Source organism: Onychostruthus taczanowskii, unplaced genomic scaffold (genome assembly GCF_017590055.1).
Source record: "Onychostruthus taczanowskii isolate IOZ18803 unplaced genomic scaffold, ASM1759005v1 scaffold29, whole genome shotgun sequence".
NCBI lineage: Eukaryota > Metazoa > Chordata > Aves > Passeriformes > Passeridae > Onychostruthus > Onychostruthus taczanowskii.
The window spans coordinates 7,326,667-7,346,682 of record NW_024500239.1 but is presented as its reverse complement, the minus strand read 5'-3'; the positions used below and the strand labels follow the sequence as shown (position 1 = coordinate 7,346,682).

The following is a 20,016-nucleotide window of genomic DNA, read 5'->3' as shown; positions in this document are numbered from 1 at the left end:
AGTGGCAATCATTAGGATTTTAGAGAAAATAATTGTATTGATAGTGTACTCAGACTTTAGTAAGAAAGAGGACTTGGTACCACATGAGATCTTCACACACTAACCCAGCTGAGAAATCATCAAAGATGCCAGTTTCTAGAAAGGACATACAAAGATTGGTTCTTCCCTGTAGGATTGAACTATTTTTATGTAGGTGACCTGAAAGGGAACTTTAAACAGTGATTGACTGAGTATGCAGATGGTATATTGTCTGGAGAAGTGGAAAACGGGCTACTTGAGGAAGTGAGGTGATTCATCTGGTTTTAGTATGGGCATAGCTGGGAGCAAGAGAGATAAGCCATCCTGACAGGATAACATTGACTTTGTCCTGAGAAATTTGACTCTGAAAGACTTGAGGATTAAAGAGAAAAATCTAAGAAGAGCAGACCCTTATGTGATGCTGCAACCTGAAAGGACTTGAGCAGACCCTTGCACTGATCCTGATATATTATACATATACTTAAAAAGTATGAGTAAACATATCATGTAATTTCTGGATTTGTCCCTGATCTAACAGTTTTGGAGCACTGGGTTCCATGTTGGTGTCCATATATCTCCAAGAGATTGGTCTCAAAAACCATGAAAATGCTTAATTAAAACTTTATAAGGACATAGTCATTGATAACAGTCTGCTTGGCAAAGGATGAGAGTGGTCTGAATATTGCCTGTAGATAGTTATATGAGATTTTTATATGCACAAGCAATAGTGAGACCTTAGCTATCCTGGACAGGAGGGAAACTAATTCCAAAAAAGTAGACAGATCAGTGCTAGAAGGAATAAAATGTAGCTGTCTTTAACTGTGATGGTAGCTAAGCCTTGGGATGAGTTAAAAAGGTGGACGGAGATTTGCCATCATCACTTTCCAAATCAAGGTGGATGTGGAAAATAATAAAAAATAGGTCACGCCCAAAGAGCTGAGGTCTGCACGGAGCTGGGAGTTCAGTGCCTGACAAGTGCCTCCATCTGGCCTGAAAATCTGCGACTTAAGTTTTGGCTGCGACTAAATTTTGGCTGGCGCCTAAGCCTGCAGCATGAGCAGGGCGGGGGCTGCCCTGTGACCGAAACGAGCCCTGCTCCTCCCTGCTCGGATCCCACCCAGCTCGAGGGAGTGCACTGGGTTGTCCAGGGTCAACAGCGCTCCAGAAATAGCAGCCAAAAAGTTAATGTTTCCTTGCTAACCCGTTCAAGAGAGAGGAGGGGACTGAAGGGGAAGTCTAGCACTGTGCCTGTGTTGTTTGGGCTCTCCAGCTGGCAGGTTTGGGAGCCAACAATCCCTGTGTCTGAGAGAGCAGCTGGGATACAACTGTTCCTAGTTATGTGTAGGTGAGGTGAGGAGGGTATCGCCAACTCATAGACGTGTAGAATACCTCAGGTGGGGTGGGACCTCAGAAGATCATCTATTCCAACCTCTGGCTCCAAGAAGGGTCATGGAGAGGTTTTTATAATGTTCCTGCCTTTGAAAAGCAGAGCCTCCTCTAGATGTTTCTGGATCAGCCCTGCCAGAAACAACTTAGCTGAGAGGCTGGAACAGATTTTTGAAGTGGTGTATCATTCCCTTCAGATAACACGACATTTATGTCAACTAACCTGCCCACATTTCTCTCCTTCCCTTGTACATTTCTGATTAAGAACATGGGCTAAAGGTTTCAAAACAGCAAAGAAGCTTAAAAACCCACTGGCTCTTCAGAGCACTTGCAAATGTTCATATCAAGTCAGAGCATGTGGATGATTATCCTGGGAAGCGGCATCCACTTGTGTTGAATGCAGGATGCAGCAAATGCAATGGGGCACTTTCAATGCCAGTTGATTTGCCCACTGGCATGAGGTGTTTCCTGGACTACCAGGATTCCTTCCACAATGCAAATGCACTGACCTCTCCAGTCAGGAAATTCATTGCCCTTCTGAGCCCAGACTGGGATACAGGGTGAGAAGTGGGGAGAGACGTGAGAAATGTAGTGAGAAATGTATTTGAGTACGGAGAGAACATCATTGAGACTGCTTTCTTTTCTGAGCTGATGCCTTTCACTGGCGCTCAGATAACTTGATTTGGCACTATTCACTGCTAAGTTTTCCATACCAACCGCAGCTGAGCTTTGTTTAAATGAGGCTTGCTGAAGCTGTGCTGAAAGTGAGTTTAAAGGTTCACAGTCTTTGGAGTGGATCCAGGCAGCTCTTTGTGCCTTCAACTCCCTTAGAAACTGTGGAGGGCTGGGGGCCGGGAGAAGATTTGCATGAGCAAGTTCTCCGCTTGGCTCAAGTGCAAAGGGGAGCAGTTAGCTGCGGCAGAAATTGAACACCATGGGCCAGATTCTTCCTCCTTCTCCTCCTCTGGGCCCTCTTATCTGTGTTTCTGCTATTTTGACTTGATAGCACTCAATACATATGTAAATGATGGTACAGAATGCAAGCAATAAGGAATCAAGCACCACTAGAAGCAGTTTTAGGGATAAGAAATTATGACACTGGCTTTGTATCTCAGGTTGGAGAGGAGGATGCTAATTCTGTTCAGATACTTTAAGCAGCAAGTCACCCTTAGCCCCTGTAAAGAACTGCTACCACTTTAACAACACCTGTGGTGTTGAATGCCCAGTGTGCTACTTTGCACAGTGCAGCCACTGTAGAAAATACACTGGCTGTCCCCCCAGCTTTCTTCTGCAGTAACTTCCTTGAAGCTGCTGTACCAGTGTGAAAGTATTTTTATTGTATCTGTGGTCCCTTTGTTCTCCATTCTCTAAGGAGAAAAAGAGTCTGGTCACCCTGTAACCTTGAAGCCCACAGACAACTTCAGATTTACACAAGAAATACCACCCAGGCTAGTAACTGGTCTCTAGGTCTGAGTAGGAGAAGGATTAGTTTAATAAAAGATGACTTTACCTCCCCCAAAGGAATCATCTTCTTCTCCAAGTGCAGTCAAATCTTCTTGGGAGTGCTGCATCGTGGCAAAGATGCAGCTCAGGGCGCAGCCAGAGCCGAGTGCTTGAACCTGTTCCTGTGCTACAGCTCGACTGTTTCCTTTCACCGGTTTCCTAAATATTTTGGTGGTAACAGCTTCCGCATCTGCACTTATGAAAACAATCTCATTCATAGAAGTGACGCCTCCTGTTTTTACAGTCAGCCTTTGAGATGAGCTTTGAGGTGGGATGTCCTTTACTGCTGAGAGAGAAGTTGATTTTGAGAGCAGAGGAGGCAGGACAGGCTTGAAATGCACCCTGTCCTGTTGCTGAGTGCTGTAACTGCGCAGCAGCAGCAGCCCTGTCAGCCCGGGGTGTTAAAAGTTTTGCATATGAATGGGAATGTTTTCTGGTGGCAGAGGTAGAGCCGGAGAAGAACTCACCCTGCTTGGACTGCAGAGCAACTCCTCCCTTTCACCCCAGGGACAGTGTGACAGGAGGAAACCCCCAGGCTCTCTCACTGTCAGGTGTTCATGGAACTAATTTTTCTTCTAGCACGGTGGCAGTGACATCACTTTCTCACCCATGCTGAGGTGGCCCATAGCAATGGACATGTGGACAAGTTGGAAACCATAGGTGATGGCAGTTGTTCCATGGGCAGATGCCTTGGAAGGGACATCATTCTCACAGTTACACTCATCCAAGTCACAGTCTGTGGTGCACTACCAAACCTAAGGACCTTCCTGATCAGGTGAACAACAGAACAACGCCAAAGTAAAATTTGCTGTCTGCCAACAATGGGCAGAGTATCTCTGTCACTACTAATTCGCCATCATACTGGTCTGCCCTGTCACTGTGTTTCTTGAACTTTATAAAGTAAGTTGACTCCTTTGTGTCAGGTCTCTCAGTTTATGAGAGGACCTTACCTACAAACTAATTTACTCTAAACTTGTACAAAAACACATTTGGCCTTTAGGTAGTGTCTGAGCCTTGCATAGCCCTGCTGTCTTAGCAGTGCACTCAGGGATATGTCTGTCCACTGTGAGGCCTAGCACAGGCAGTTCCCCACAGCTCTGCTCTCAGAAGTTAGAATGTAATGACAGCAAACCTGAACTGAGCAGCAATTACTCAGTCTAGTAATTGCACGTGTCACCACACCCTTGGAAGCGAGACTCCCAGCACAGCAGCCTTGTTCACTGCAGCTTCCGGCAGATGAGTCACAGATATAATGAGCTCTTCTCCAGTTATTATGTTGGGATTTTTTAAAGCTCTCCCAGTGGGTGTCTGCAAGGCACTGCACAACTTGAACTAAAGATGGGACAAGTCCATTTGAAGCACCTGATCTCACCCCAGCCCAGGCCATGTCCAGTAGTAAATCCTATGGCAGCACTTTGGTCATCACAGGAAGGTGAAAAGACCCTTCCTAGCTCAGGCACAGCTTTCCTCTGGATGCAGGGTCCCTGGAAAGTGGTGCTGCATCCCCCCGACTCTGCCTCCCCCTCACTGTCACATCAGGTGTCTTGGTTACACAGCCTGCGAGTTGCTGTCTTGACAGGGTTGGGAAGCTGTGTTTTCCTAGGTGGATGTGGTTGAAGCCAAGAGTATCCCAGAAATGGTTTTTAGTGGGGTAATGTGGTTTGCCTGCTGGGTAGTTCCTCTGCCACAGCAGCAAGATTCCTTAAGGAACTCCATTCCCAACAGGCCCCCCTCAAACTTGGCTTTGCTTTAAAATTACGTTTGTTCAAACCCCTACAGACATGACAGCTTGGTCTAAAAGGCAAGAGAAGAGAACTTGTTTCTGGCCCTGCTGGACACCCTTGGGGAAGCCACTCCTCCTTTCTAGGCATCCTCCCTCAGTCTTTTTCTTGCTGTGCTTATTTGAAATTATTTTTTCAGGCAACGACCATCTCTTAATTAGATGATACTCAACAAAAGCATCCCTCTGCCTCAGTACGGCTCTCCTGCCATGTTTCTGGGTAGATGGAGAAAGTCATGACAAGAGAGAAACACCATTATTGGGTGATGAGGGGAAGCAGAGAAGAAGAGGGGATCAACGAGAGAGAGGTGTATGAAAAGAGGGATAGTAAGAGACATGAAAACTGCAGAGGAGAAGCATCAGTCTGGAGGGAAGGGATGCTGGCTCTGGAGGCTGGGACCTCTCCAGGAACTGCCTCCCAGGATCAGGGCTGGGAACCCCTGAGCTTGCAGAGGCTGGCAGGCCAGAATGTGAAATGACTGCTGGGGGTGCGGGAAAGGGGAAGTGCTGAAGGAAAGACAGCCACAAGGTGTATCTTGTCTTAAAGCTTCCTGGCAAGATCTACTGCTGGCAATGGGCAGCCACTGCCCATGGTGTCCTTGAAACAGCAGGAAGTGGTTGTCAGAAATATTGAGCCCTTGTAAAGTCAATGGCTAAACTGCCACAGGGTGCTGTGGAGCCTGTCAGGCTCGGAGGACTGGGGCCAGAAGAGGCTTCTGCTGTCTTGAGGAAGGTTTTTGGGCTTGACTAGAATAAGTTGCAAGATGAATGATGCTACAAATACAGATATGAATACTCAAATCAGAAAGACAGCCCAGCAGGAAGAATCACAGAGAAAATACTGCAGCTCTAACTCTCCTGCATTGTCCTGCAATTGGAGGTTATTTGTAACTTGGGCATGGCAATTTTTAGCCATTTGCTGCTTCCTTCAGAAACGTGAAGGAGCAAGCCACACTGTCCTGGTTATTGTGGCAGCTCCCTTTTATGCCACATTTCCCTGGGACTTAAAGCTATTTCCTTACCCACTGTTTTCAGTCAGCCTCTCCGGATGCCTGTTACCTTGACAGCCCTTTTTTCTTTTATTTTCAGGAATTAAAAGGCATCAAAAGCTGTCCTCTCTCCCGAAAACAACTGTCACCAGAATTAACACACCAGTCGGGCTAGTGATGAATGGTAATGACTCAGCCTTCATTGCAGATGCACAAAGAGGAGTTGCTTTGATTCCTTCCCGTTTGCCACATCGTCCCTTGACAGCAGCCTCACCTGCACTGCTCACAGCATGTGGTACTCCTCCAGAGACCTGTTCCCCAGGGGAGCACAGTGCCCTTTCCCTTGAGATAGGATAAATTAACACAGACAAAAACAGTCCACCTCACATGGATTCCCAGGTTCCCCTTCTCCCTGCTCCATCTTTGCCTTTGGGGCAGCAGGATTTTACCCTGGCAATTTGTCTTTGCTGCTTACTGATCTCAACCATCAGTGACTTCCTGCTTTGTTTTGTAGCATATATGGGGTTTTTCCCTTTTGTACCCACAAGAAGTATTTTTTCTCATACTTGTTGAGCTGCCGTGAAACACAGTAAGTTCTTTTCACCTGTTTGCTTATAAAGACCCACTCCACACCAAAAATAAAAGCCCCCAATCAATTTTGCATCCACTGCAAAACTCTCAAGTGTCTATTTTTCATGTAACCACATCTGATGCTGTTCTCAGAAAAAACCACCACCCATTTTCTAAGAACCTGTCAACAAAAAGCAGGGGAGCCTGGGGAAATGTCAAAAACAAGGGTGGATCAAGCAAAAGGAGAAAACTTCTGCAGCAGCTTCTTTAAATTACTCCAACCTTACTCTTCTTCCCCTGCAACTTCGTTTATTAGGATTTCTGATCCAGGAAAAAGTCAAGTGTTCTGATGTTTTATCTCCAGATACAGGACTAAAAGCCATTCCTAATGAAAAAGAAGTGTAAAAAATTGTGCAGTTTAGAAGCTTTGGGGATGTTTTAATTCAACCCTACCTTAAATTACCAACACCTCCACAAGCAGCAGGAGAGATGAGATGGTCATTTTCTGTGTCTGAAACAGCTCTGCTCTATTCACATCTCCTCCTGTTCCAGCACTAGAAAGATTCTCAGGATACAAAAAGTTACAGATCATAGGGGTGGTTAGTGCCCTGCTTTGTTCTGAGGCTGTTTTGGGAGTGAAGATTGCATTTGATGGGATAATCTACATGGACAAAAAAGGAGGGGAAGAAGTGATGAAGGAAGGGCAGATGACTCTTGAGGTGGAGACACTATGAAAGAGAACGCAGAAATAGGTGTCTGACACTGGTCAGTTTGGGAAAGTGAGAGTTCATATGCATTTGGAGTACTTGTAAAACTTTTGCTCTGGATATTACTGCAGTGTCAGTCCTCCAGCAAAACATGTTCCTCAGAAACCTGATAAATAGAGTTACAATAACTTGTCTAGTTGTTAACTCATTTGCAAGTTACAGGGACTCCAGGGACTTAGATTATGTTTAGACAGTCTGTGTCAGTGGCTGAGTGAGTTTAGTATAATTTTTTTCTTTCCAACTTTTGAAACTTTTTTCACTTTTTTTGCCAAAAAAATCTAAGCACTTAAAAAAAAAATAATAGGGTTTTTCAGTTCCAGAGAAAACCTGGGAGAATTTCTCCCTTTTACTGTCCAGAAGGAGAGTCAGCAGGCCAGGCCAGTAGAAGACATGACTCATTGCACACAACTTTACAGACATTAAGAGCCCTGAGCACAAATCTTCACAAGGCTGTGAAATATACACCACGCATTTCCAAGAGCTGAAAAAAGGGCTGGCTCCAGGAACCATTCACACAGCAGACAGGACAGTAGTTCCTTAGGACCCCTGTAGGACGTTAGCCTTTTGCTCAATTCCCCAGCAGTTTGAGCCTTTTGCTCAATTCCACACACTGCAGTGAGCAGGAACCATGGCACACGTGTTGGTGGTGGTGTTGGTGCCCTACTGGTGTCCATTCATGTTCCCCACCCAGCTGAGAGCAGAGAACCCATGGCATGCCCCAGGGGTGAGTGGCATTTGTGTGCACTCAAGTGTGACACTGCAATGTACAACACCTAGCACATCCCACCAGCACATCAAAGGCGACTTTGGCTTCTTCCAAGACAGCATTTTTTCATTCCAGTATCACTTGGCCTATTATCTTCTCATAGCAAAATATTATTTCAGTTCAAAGGGAGAAAGCAAACCATGCTGGATGAAACCCCTACAGAATGAATACAATCTTGGAAATTGTACTCAGTTAAGTAGTTCCCAAGTGGCTCATTATCAAAAGATAAGAAAACGGTCAAGCATGATTTTGCAGGGCTCAGCCTTGGATCTGGTATTATTCAATATATACTTTAATATCCTAGATGATATTTAATATCCCAGAATAGATATGATCACACTCATTACAATTGCAGATGCCAGGCTTCCCAGCATATGTACATTGGAGGACAGAATCAAAATTCAAGCTTATAGTTACAAACTGGAGAAGCAGTCTGGAAACAATTAAATGCAAGAGAATGATCTGTGAAGTATTATGCTCCAGCAGGAATAATCCTTATAAATGCAGGCTGAGGGATGGCTACTTTAATAGGGTGTTTTCAGAAAGGAGGCAGGAGACAGCAGAATGGGACTCAGAAACAGCACCCAAAACCAGCAGACAGCTTGCCATCAGGTGTGATCAAAGACAGAGACACAAAATATTCAGGCAGCATTTGAGGTTAATAAGGCCTCTACTAAGGCAGGACACTGTTTTCAGACTTCTCAGTTCAAGGAAGATAGAGACTCTTGGGTGATGTTCCTGAGGGGAACAACCAGACTGTTCTGAGGGCTAGGAAATGGGAAATTAAGGAAAAGACTGGAGAAACTGTAGCTACTTCCTTTGAGGGAGACAGAACAAATACAGGAGAGCAGTACTCAAGCCCTCTTCTTCACCTTTGTTGTGAACAAGGTGTCATGAAGTGAGGCTGCAGAATGGAGGAAGCAAATGAAGAGGCAGATTAGGCAGCAAACAAGTGGAAAATAGGAAGAAGTAAGTTTGGGAAAACCACTTCCCAACAGCCAAGACAGCGAAGTAGCAAAAGACAGAGCTTGGGTGAGTCAGTGATGAGTGAATCAGAGTGCTGCTTTAACCTCCAAAGCACATACAAGGCTTTTGAAGAACAGAGCAGACAAGCAGCTATTGGGAATAATATAAGAATGGTTGATTCTGAAGTCTTAGGGGAGGGAAGTGGGAATAGGGGATCTCTTGAGGTTAGATCAGTGCTTTTTTGTTAGAACAGCTATTGAGAAATACTGGATTTCTACTTGTTAAATTTATTTCTCAGTGACACTTAGCCAAGTGCTAAATTTTCCCACTGCTTGAGGGGTCCAGCACATTCCAGTGGCTCTTGACTGGGATGGGAATATTTTTGCTATTTCAAGCAATTTAAGTATCACTACTATCTTTCTTCTTCTGTAAGAAATCTTCATGTCTGGTTGCTTTCGTATTCATTCTTTTTTCCTAGTTCTTTTGTCACCTATTCTTCTGTAATCCAGTGAGGTCATTGTCATCAGCAAAGAATAGAGGATGGATTTTTCATCCTTAGATTATTAAATGCTGTGGGTTTCTCTCAGAAGTACCTCAGATTGTTTCTATAAATTGTTAAAGAGAAGCAGTCTGAATACTATAATAATATGGGAGCTTGCTATCCCCAGCATAACCAACAACTACGCTGAACCCTGCTAAGCATCACAACCTTATGTCTTACTAAAAGTCAGATATCAATTACATAATATTTATAATACTATTATCAATGTAAACAAATTTTAAAATTGACTCTAGAGGTCTAGACAACATTCTAGTGCCTATGCCAAAGCCACAAGACCATCCCAATTTTCTCTACCATAATTCTTGTTAATAATACTTTTTTTCTCCAGTGCTAACTACCTTGGGTGTTGGAGGAAATACAGGCAAGCAAGTCATCTCATTGTTCAGCTGTATGACTTCCATCCAGGGCAAAGGATATTGAAAGGTGATTCACAACATTATTTTAGTAATATTTTAAAAAATATTCTTTTCCTTTAGGTAGACTGTTGGTAATGGAGTGAAAGCCCCAGGTGATTTATTTTAAACTCCCAGGTCATACTGTCAAACACATGATGGCTGTGGATGAATGCCTTTCCTTTAAATTATTAATCTTTCCTGTGGACTAATCAGTCTGGGGGCCTTTACTTCATTGTGTACATTGCGTTTCCAGTTTCTCCAGCTATTGGAAGGAGCTAAGGAGCTGGCCTTCTCCCCTGGTCTTTGCTTCTTCCAGCTCCAACCAGCCACGTTCTTTCTGCTTCTGGGAGATAGTTCTTGACAGAACTGATCTTGGATATTTTGCAAGACAGTGTGGGCTTTTTTTCATTTGCCAAAGGGTTTTTTTTAAAGGCATTCTCCCATATTCTGGCAAACTGTGGGTGAGATGGGCAGCTTCAGTTGTGAGATGGCTCAGACCCTGCCTGGGGCTGCTCCCAAAGGAGCAAGCGTGCATTTTTCTCAGGCAGTCTGACTTAGCTGCTTCCCTCTCCAGGACACTGCAAAGTCTCAGCATTTCCCCCTTGCCTACAATGCATTCTTCTCATCAGTCCCTAAAATGCTATAAATTACTGTTTAACATCTCTCTTGAAGAGCTCTTAGCAGGGACTAGTAGACAAAAGGAATTGCTGCTGCAAATAAAGCTGCTGCACGCAGGAGTATGAAATTCATGCACTTGAAGAGTGGGTGCATACACTGTAAGGGTATCAAAGCCCAGGAATTCCTTTGTTTGGGATCCCCCTGCCCGCCCCCCGGCTTGAGCTGTTATTACACCACAGCACCACAATTAAATTACTTAAAGAAGGCAGATGTCTGGGACTTTGCTATGGGATACTTAGGATTGAAGGGATAAGGGAAAATTGTCTGTGTGAGCATGGTGTGTGGATGGGGTCAAATGGGATCAAAACCCCATTGGTTCAGTGGAACTTCTCCCTGCAAAGGGGCTTCAGTCTCAGCAGTTAAATCTCGGGCACTGGGAGTGTGTCTGTCAGAGTGGCATCTGAGTGGTCAGATGGGAAAGTTTCACAAACACAGATTCTCTATTTCCAAGAGCTGAAACAGCCCTAAACCTTGAACTTCCTCTGTTTTGTAGGGAGGCATTACTTCATTGTAGCTCACACAGGTAATGGCAAAGATGGTGTAACATCAGCTTCACCAGTGAGGTAGTTTGGTTTCAAGCTCAGTCCATTTTCTGTAAAACTTTTGCTGATACTGGCCCTGACTTAGGTGCTATCTCCCAGGATGTGTTCCTGACACCTGGTGCCAAGGTCCCAGGGATTCTGAGCATTTAATCCTAAATAGTGTTAATTTGAGGACTCAGGCTTTTGATCCTTCCCCAGTTCCAACCCATACACTGCAGGTGGCCATGGCACAGTCGGCAGTGAGGTTGTATTAAAACTGGAGCACCTTGGCTTTAGAAAAACAAGGAGCTGTTTCCAAAGGATGGATAAGCTTTCATATTGCCTATTGTGCATGTGTCAGCAGAGGAGAACACTTTCATTAAGGACAAAAAAAGGTTACATTGAGATGGGCTTATTCTGTTCTGTATTTCAGGTAGCTTTTTGAGAAATTGTTCTGAAAATGTCCCCGTTTTGTGTTTGCAGTCTCTTGGTACATTGGTAACACTCTGGGATCGAGTTCTCCGAATAATTGCAACAGCAGGATTTACTTCTCCTTTATCTGAAGCCCTAGGAAAAAAGCACAGCTGAGAACGGAACCTGTGGTAAAGGAAATCGCACTGCAAGGCATCCCCACCCTGTTTGTCTTCCTCCTTGAGCAAGTGGTACAGGGCATGTGCAGGGGCTGGATGTGCACAGGGCTGGTAATAGCTCTCCTGGAGGGATTGCTTCATATTTGCTCCTACAAAGTAGGGCAGAAAAGAGAATTTAAAAAAAAATATTTTTAGCACAGTGTCTCCCTTTCTGCAATTTGTTGAAGTGATTAACAGCTCAGAAACAGGGTAATGACCACAGTACACTTATTTGGCATTTTTGGGTTTGGTTGCTTTTAACTGAAGAGTAACACTTAGTTCTTCCTTCCCTGCAAAGCACAGGGGGGTCAATTGAAGGAATGTGGGCTTGAGGTCCTTCAAGAGAAAGTGGTTCACTACTTTCCACATTCACATCTTTCAGGATGAGATTCTGGCAGCTGGGTGGACAAACAATTATAGCATTTGTAGAGTATTTTAGAATGAGGAAATCTCTGCAAACATTTGCATGCATCTGCAGTTGTCTACCCTGAAAATATAAAATAGTTATAGTCAGGAAGCAAAGCATTTTCCACCTTTAAATAATATCAGTTGTTGGCCATGGTATCCCAAACAAACTTCACTCACAGAAAGTATCTAAAACCTTCCATTGTATATGGCCAGGATTTTGGGTCCTTCCTGCTGCATTGCTGCACTAATACTTAGCTGGCTCAGGGGAAGATCACCACCCACTGCATCAGTGATTCTTCAGCAGCCTTGATTTTGCTAATCAGCCTGTCTTTCATCCTGGCCCTGTTTGCTGAGAGAGCAACTTCAGAGAGAGCGGTACAACACAGAAAAGTAAAAATAGCAACAAGAGTTTCTGCAAAATGTGGCACTTCATGCAATTACTTTTCTTCCTGTTTGCATCTCCTGAATTTTCTTTTTCTATCAAGTTTAACTCTTGTTTAGAGACTGCACACACACATTTTGAAGCCAGTATGAGGTTCTTCTAAACAACAGTGCACTGTGGAGTTAGTTTCTCACAGTAAACAAAAAATGGCTTAGTCTGATATTAATGACTTTTAGTATTTTACACAACAGGCAATTCAGAAGTAATATTCAAGGCTGATGAAAAATAACATAAGCTGGCCAAAAAGAAGGAAAGCCAGAAACAAACAGCATATCCCTGTGGGGAGGGTCTTCTAGGACAGGACAGTGTTATGGTTAATCTAATAGCCTCAACACAGGTTTTAGAACTGCAGAAGAGAGAAGAAATTGTGATAACAAAGTAGTGATCTACACTGACTGACGAAGCAGCAACTGTGGAAGACATACTGGCATGCCCTACTTCATGCTCTCTGCATAGAGTTCTGCAAAAAACACTGTGAAAAAACTTGGGGGTGCAGGGGAAGTATATTTTACTTCTATTTGACTTCACAGTCCTAGAGATGGGCAGAGAAATGATAGTGCTCAGGGAGCACGGCAAGGATGGAGCAGCCAAGTGAGGACTAGCAGTGGGCCTTGTCCAGGACACAGCAACTCATCTTTGCTATCACTGTGGTGTGAGGCAGAGCCCCAGGAAGAGCCTCTCCCCACCTCTCACAGGGTGTCTGCCCCTTGCCACAGCACCCTTCCCTCCTGCCAGACCCTGGGCTGGTGTGCAACGGAATGGTACCCCTCCTCCCTGCTCCTCTGCAGAGTATGGCCAGGATGGGAATAAAATCAAAGAAAAAAAGAACTTTTTTTTCTCCATCATGCATCTTAGCAACAGCACCTACACAAAGATCTAAGTATAAGATCTTTTACCCCCCACCTTTCCAAGCAATTAGCATGCTGAAATGCAGAAAGAAACAGGATGGCAATGTCAAAACTGACACGTAGGAAGACCATTTCCTTTTTGCAAGGGTTTCACGGTGTGGACCAAGCTGGCTGAGAACAATTTCTGAACCCCCCTCCTCCCCGTGGAGAATTGCCTCTGCAGCAGCTTTGGTAACCCTCCAAAAGAGCCTGCTTTAGGTGACTGGCACTCTCCTGGTGGTTGATGCCCAGAAGGTCTCACATTTTCAAAGTAAGAAACTCCAGCCCCCATGGACTGCTCTCCAGTGAAACTAGGTTGCTTAAAAACATCTGAGAAAGGTGGAAAAGGAAGGCTGCCTGTTTGAAATAGATAGGCTGTCTTTTGGAGCAGAGCAGAGAAGAAAGGCAGCTGGTGACATATTCAGTGCAGCGCTGGCTCCATCTGAGCCTTCTTTTGTCGGCCAGATTTTAAATTAATCTCAATCTGGTCTCTGAATCTTGCTGGCAAGTTTTCTGGTAAATTTAAGACTTAGAAGAGACTAAAGAAAGATGCTCGGCAGACAAACTTATGTTAGGGTTTCCAGGTGTGGCCAGCATTGCCTGGGAAGTTATTTGTGCAAACAGAGGCTGCCGTGGGAAACATGGGGGGATCTCCTCCAGAGCCACACACCTCCTCTGTGCAGGGGGAGCACGCAAAGCCCTCTGGCTGAAACACAGCCAGGCCTGTGCAGCTGGCCATGAACCAAATCTGGTTACTCTCACGAGCTGATATTCAGGGCTTGCATTTTGAATAAAGAGTTGAGTGAATCCAAGCCCTTTGGTTTTGCTGTGTTTTCCTTCCTGAAAGCAAATAATTATGTTTTTTCCTTTTTAGCATTTGAGCAATGTTATTTCCACCCAAAAAGTGTGCTGTTCCAGCCTGCAGATGATGAACGGAGCAGAAAAATTGCAGGGAGGATGTTGCTGGGGGCAGTAGGGAACTGGAGGTGGGAAGGAAATACCTGAAGGAAACTCCTCATACATGTACTAGCCTTGTCATACATGAAACCTCCACAGAGTTTTAATCTTTATTTCTTCATGTTTAGTGAGATTTTCCCTCTGAGTGCCTTGTCAGAATGAAAGCCTGATTCTGACGCTCTTTGCACCACAAGGCTGGGATGCTGCCTAATGCCAACTCACCCAAACATCTCTTCCCAAAGTGGCCACTTGTTCCTGTGCCACACCTAGGGATTAGTGATTGATTAAAGCAAAACAAAAAGCCTTCTCTTGAAGGTTTTAATGAAGTCTCCTCTGGTCCTCAGTTGCTTTAGCATTCAGTTAAGCAGTCCATCACTGCTGTGTTTGCAGGCCCAGCTCTGTAAGTGTGCCTGAATATGACTGCTTCCATTTTCTAGGCCAAAGGCAAACTTTTGAGGCAGGCGATAAGCCTCCAATTAGGACTTTAGAGTAGATTGTGTTTTAGAAAATGCAGTAACTTCTGGAATGAATCACTGAATTTGAAGTTGCTAGATGATTTTTTTCCTTAGCGGTCAAGGTTAAGCATAAGAAGAAAGAAACTCAGCGTAGGAGGATCACAAAATATGTTAACAGCATAACAGCAAAAGAAGAACTGACCCAGCCCTATGAGTTTGTGGATTTTACTTTTTAAATTGCTTTTTGAGAGTGAGCTACCAGAGCAGCAATACACTGAGCTTTCAGCGCATGCTCTCCTGTTCCTTCATCTCTCATCTTCAGTCACAGTCAAGTGACTCTGTCTGGCTCTAGTGAGCTCCAGCAAGCGGGGGCGAGGAATCCTTGCTTGCTCAAGTCCTCCTTCCTGGATCTGGGAAGGCAGAGCAAAGCTGTGCTGCACAGGATAGCCTCCCTCTGTCAGACCTGACTGTGGGTGAGCTCTCACTCCTCAGCTGCTGGCTCCACAGCCCTATGAGCACAGCAAAGCCACCTGAGACAGGGACACATGTTCTTCAGTGGCTGGCTCGTGCTGGTGGGGAGGACTGCTACAAGAGCTGGGGAGCTTCTGTGATCCAGCCAGAATGTGTCCCCAGCCCACAACACTCTTTGTTAGCTGCCCTTTCCTAACATATACATAACAGTGAAATTACATTCATTAAAAAAAAATAAAATTGCACAAGCCAAAAGCAAAAAGGTCACCAGAACACTCCACTGCACACATTTGTCCCTTTGGGGATGGGAAGCAAGAATAAGGGGGCTATGGCAGCTGCCAGCCACAGTGCCTGCCGTGCTCCTGCAAGGTGCACTTGTGCCATGGGGATGAGCCCAGCTGGAAACCTCAGCAAAATATAGAATACAGCTCCTTGCAGGCTTGCACTGTACTCATTTAACCTGAATTTGAAGGAAACATATTGAGCACTTTGCATAGGAGTAGCAGCCCATCCTGAACATCGGGTTCTCTTTATCTTCCATTTCATAGCCAGGGCTCAGGAGCTCCAGGCATACCCTCTGTGGGCAGTGCCCACTGCCTGTGGATAGTATCACCTCCTGATCTGCGTGCAGGAAAGGCATCACAAAGCAGAGCTAGGAACTTCTCTTGCCTGAGCTGCCTTTAAGATGCTGCTTTCTGTGCTCTAACACAAAGAGGTTCCCAAGAGCACATAAATATATTATAAAGCAGCAGAACACTCAATAATTAATTTTCAGCAAGGAGAGGGTTTTATTTCAACTGGAATGACATAAAAAAGCCTTTTGGATTGTCACAGTCTGTAAGTGAAAAGCTGAGGTGATTCAGTCCAAAGGCTGTTATGCAGAAGGCTCAGACAACATGGCCGCACTGACACCCTGACTATGTTTGGCAAAAATGCAATTTTCTGCACAGAAAATACAGCATACACCATGCAGAAGATTCTTTTCAGTCCTTTCCCCTTACTTTGTAACTAGGAATGGTCTTCCAGGTCTTTCATCCTTTCAGTCAGAGTTGCAGCGTCCCAGAGGATCATTCCACTCTTTTTGACCAACAGTGAGCACTCTGCTCATATGTGATGTTGCTCCCTTTTCATATACAGTCAACTGGTAGTTGGGAAATTGAAGATTTAAAGTGTGTAGTTTAGTTGGAATAGTTAATTTATGGTATTGGTGCTATTTTTAAAGTGTTAGGAACAGATAAATAATTAATTTGATTAATTACCCAAATACAAATGGAAGTTCATGAAGGATTCACTGTCTTGAGACAAGTGACTCAAGTAACTCTAGCTAGGGACACATAACTCTTTTCACCAGTGCTTTGGGAGGCAGAGGGCACTGAAGCAGCTCTGCTGGTGTCAGGAAGATGCCTACATGCCACAGCTAGTTTAAGAGAACTAACAAAAGACATATGAGATTGCTGAAAATACATGAAACCTTCACAATCAAGGGTAGTGCTACAAACCAGCTACAAAGCTGGTTGCTATGAGAACTTTTCTGCATGCAAAGATACATAGGATTCTCAATGAATGACTTACAAACTAGTTATACTAAATTCCACTCCTCATTTATTGTCTTTATTCATTTCACTGCTCAAAACCCAACATCAGAAAAATGCCTGCCTCTACACAATGCATTAATTTTGAGACTGGCTTTTTCAGCGCTTCCACTCTGTTGCTTTGTCTGTCATCCCTGGCAAGTCCTGCCACAGCAGTATAGCTCAGCATCAAGGTGATGGGGCAATGCACACAGCAACTCTTCCTTGCACAGGCAGCACCTCCCTGTACACCCCCTTCCTTGGCTCTGCCCCACCAGACCAGCTGCCAGCAGTATGTGCCAGGGACAGACCCACTTGTCACCTAAGGGGCTGAGAGAGGCCCAAGAAAGCTGAAACAGCTATGCAACCCCCAGATCACAACCTAAAAATACCAATAAAAGCCAGATGCACTGGCTCCTGGTGCCACTGTTGAGGCTAAAGGCAGGGAGTTTTCATGTGAGGTTGGCATTCCCTCACCGATTTATCCAGCAGGTGTGGAAATTAGGGATGGAGAGACTTTCTTTTTCTGAGCACATTGTAATTAAAGCGCAGTAATAAAAGCCTAACTCCTGTGTGACTGTGGGCCAGCAGCTGGGTTGGTGCCTCACAGCAGTGACTGAAGTGAGCTTGTCCCCTTTGCCCAGCAAATGCAGAAGCAGAATGGAGTGTGAGGTGCTCCTGCTGGATCTTCTCACTCCTGTTGTTCCTGTGTTTCAGTTACAGAAGCTTTTTTCCAGTTGCTCTTAGCCTGCTGGTGCTTCTGGTGGGAAGAAGCCACCTCTGTATCGTACCAGCCTTCTGTGAATTTTTATGGCAGCTATTTTAGAACTCATTTCAGTGAGTTTCCTCAGATTTCTCAAGTCTGAAATGCTATGTGTTCCTGTAATAAGGATGCCACTCATAGCTGGAAGCATTTTTCCTACATTATTTATTCATTATTCTATCTGATGAATGTGGGATGTGTTATGAATCCATGGTAGGAGATCTGGAGGTAAACTCATTTGCTTTTAGTACTATGTGATTAAAAAGAGACTCTCTGCTTGCGTAGGCAATGAAGGTATTGGATTTCTCTTATCACCAAGATGGTGAAAAACTCGATTCCTTTAATTTCCTCCATCAAGGAAGCAATGACTGCCAGCACAAGCACATACAGTGTGATCTATTCAGAAGATACAGAGTTGCTAGACTAGATATGTTCTCATCACTTGCAAAATGAAGAGCCAGGAAGTAGGCATTTAAAGGATAACATCAAATATTTAGGAGATAAAATCTGCACAGAGTGTAAAATGAAAGATTTAATCTGAGTCTTACCTTAAAGAGTTGGGTTTGTTTTCCTGTCTAGTATCTGCTGCTCAAATTCAAATGAAATGTTAGAATATATTATATTTGGGTACAGGCAATATATAGTTCAAAATTTACTGGTTCAGGAATGTTGTCACTCAGGGTTTTGTTTCTGTCTGTGACAGAAGTACAGGCCTTAACAACCAGGTGAGGTGGTCAGAAGTTTCATGCAGGTTTAAAAGGGGATAAATGAAGAGACACATCTTTTTGGTTTCTTTGTAGTCCTACAGTTTCACCCTGCCCTTCCAACAAAAGACCCCAAACCAAAAACCCACAAACCTCAGCCTACTTGAGAAAACAGCCTGCCCTTTCTGAAGGTGAGCACGTGGCTGGCATTCAGGAACTGCATGGTGACAGACATGTAAAAACAGGACTGGTGTTCTTTGTCAAGGAGGATACCAGTACCTGCAAGCAGTACCAAGACTTTTGCCTGGGCATGGAATAGAGAGCAAACAAGAGATGGTGCTGCTTGGAGCTCTGCCAGGACCTGCACAGTATCTCAGAGCCATGGAGATGGGAGAAACAGTCAGATGGGCATGACCCAAAGAGACAAGAGGCGGCAACACTCTTAGGCAGAAGGCAGTTCTTTTCCAGATGTCTGATGCATTCATTCAGTAGTCACTCACAGGCCCTGGGAGACACTGAAGGTATTGTGCACCTCTGTCCCAGAGGACAGACTGCGTAAATGTACTGATGGGAGCAGGGCTAGAGAATGCCCTGCGAGCCTCCACTGCTTTCTCAGCCCTTCTGCACTCAGCCCTGGGCTCTGCTCCTCACAGCTCTGCCTGAGCCCCACAGCCCTGCTGTCACCTGCCCTGGGCAGAAACACACTCCCAGGGCCAAGGACTCAGTGGTAGCTGTTTTTGCCTAGAGCTTTCCTCTGCATTTGTTGCATGGTTTCACTTCTGATCATGTTCACAACATTCCCTTTAATGCATTGTGGCACTTTGTTTCTCAAAGTATTACTTGCACAGCTATTTTTATGAGTATCTTAGTGCTGAGGAAAGAAGTGGTACAGGAAGATCCGAGAGTATAACGTCCTTTATTCAGTTGTCCCTGGAGGCTAGGAAGCTTGCAAGCTTCACATTCCAAGCTGCATAGAAATAGCTGCTTTTAATGGCCTGATGCACCAAAAATCCATGCTGGCTGCTGGAGCTAAGGTGTCTCCTCTGCTCCCAAGCCATGGGCAGGCCAAGGAACTGTTACACACAAACCACTGTAGATGGAAACTGAGCAAACACTGGTCCCACCAAGAGTAATACACCGTGCACACAAGTTGTCATCATTTTGGTTTTGGGCTAGCCTCCCGGCTTTTCTGAGGGTGAGAAAGAAGTCCTGGTCTCCCACACTCAGCTTTTGCCCCAAGCCCATCCTGGCACTTGTGGACACTCTGCAGACCGCAGACAGCAAACAAATCCCTCAGCCAGAGGCTTTCAACAAGGTGCCAGTGACATTCCTCAGGGCAGTCCAGCAGTGGTGACAGCTGAGACAGCCACCGCGTGAAGCCTCACAACCTACAGCAGAGAGGAGCAGGTGAGGCTGCCGAGGGTCACGGAAGGATGGTGGCTCCATCCATCTCAGCTGCTTCCAGAGCAGCTTGTGGAAAGCTACAGCATCACACCCTTGACTGCAGCATCCACAACCACTGGGTACGAAACAGCCTCGTGGCTGCCAACAGACTGAAGGTGGGTGGAGAAACAGCTCTTGTTCTTATGGCTTTCTATATGGTGGGGAGGGAAGGAAGACAGCAGAAGGAGTTGGGACATATGTGTCTTCAGTCACCCCAGAGAAATTGGGAATAGATGCCTGGCATTCAGCCCTGTTAAAAGGAGTGAAATTTCAAACTGTGTCAGAAAGCACAGCTTTCTGAGCACAACTTCACCAATGGAAATTCCCTCTCCTGCTAACAGTGGGAGGTTTCTTTACTTTGGTGTAAGGAATTGAACTCTGAAGA

General features: G+C 44.9%; 1 protein-coding gene across 2 annotated transcripts in view; it reads right to left on the bottom strand.

The window, feature by feature from the left end:
• The window catches only part of RIPOR2 (RHO family interacting cell polarization regulator 2), a 68,998-nt gene extending 65,976 nt beyond the window's left edge, over positions 1–3,022 (bottom strand). For both annotated transcript variants that reach the window (XM_041408172.1, XM_041408174.1), the window contains exon 1: positions 2,915–3,022. In XM_041408172.1, the coding sequence (XP_041264106.1) occupies positions 2,915–2,975 (61 nt within the window). In that variant the 5' untranslated portion in view covers positions 2,976–3,022. The remainder of the gene's footprint in view (positions 1–2,914) is intronic.
• Between the last annotated feature and the right edge of the window lie 16,994 nt (positions 3,023–20,016).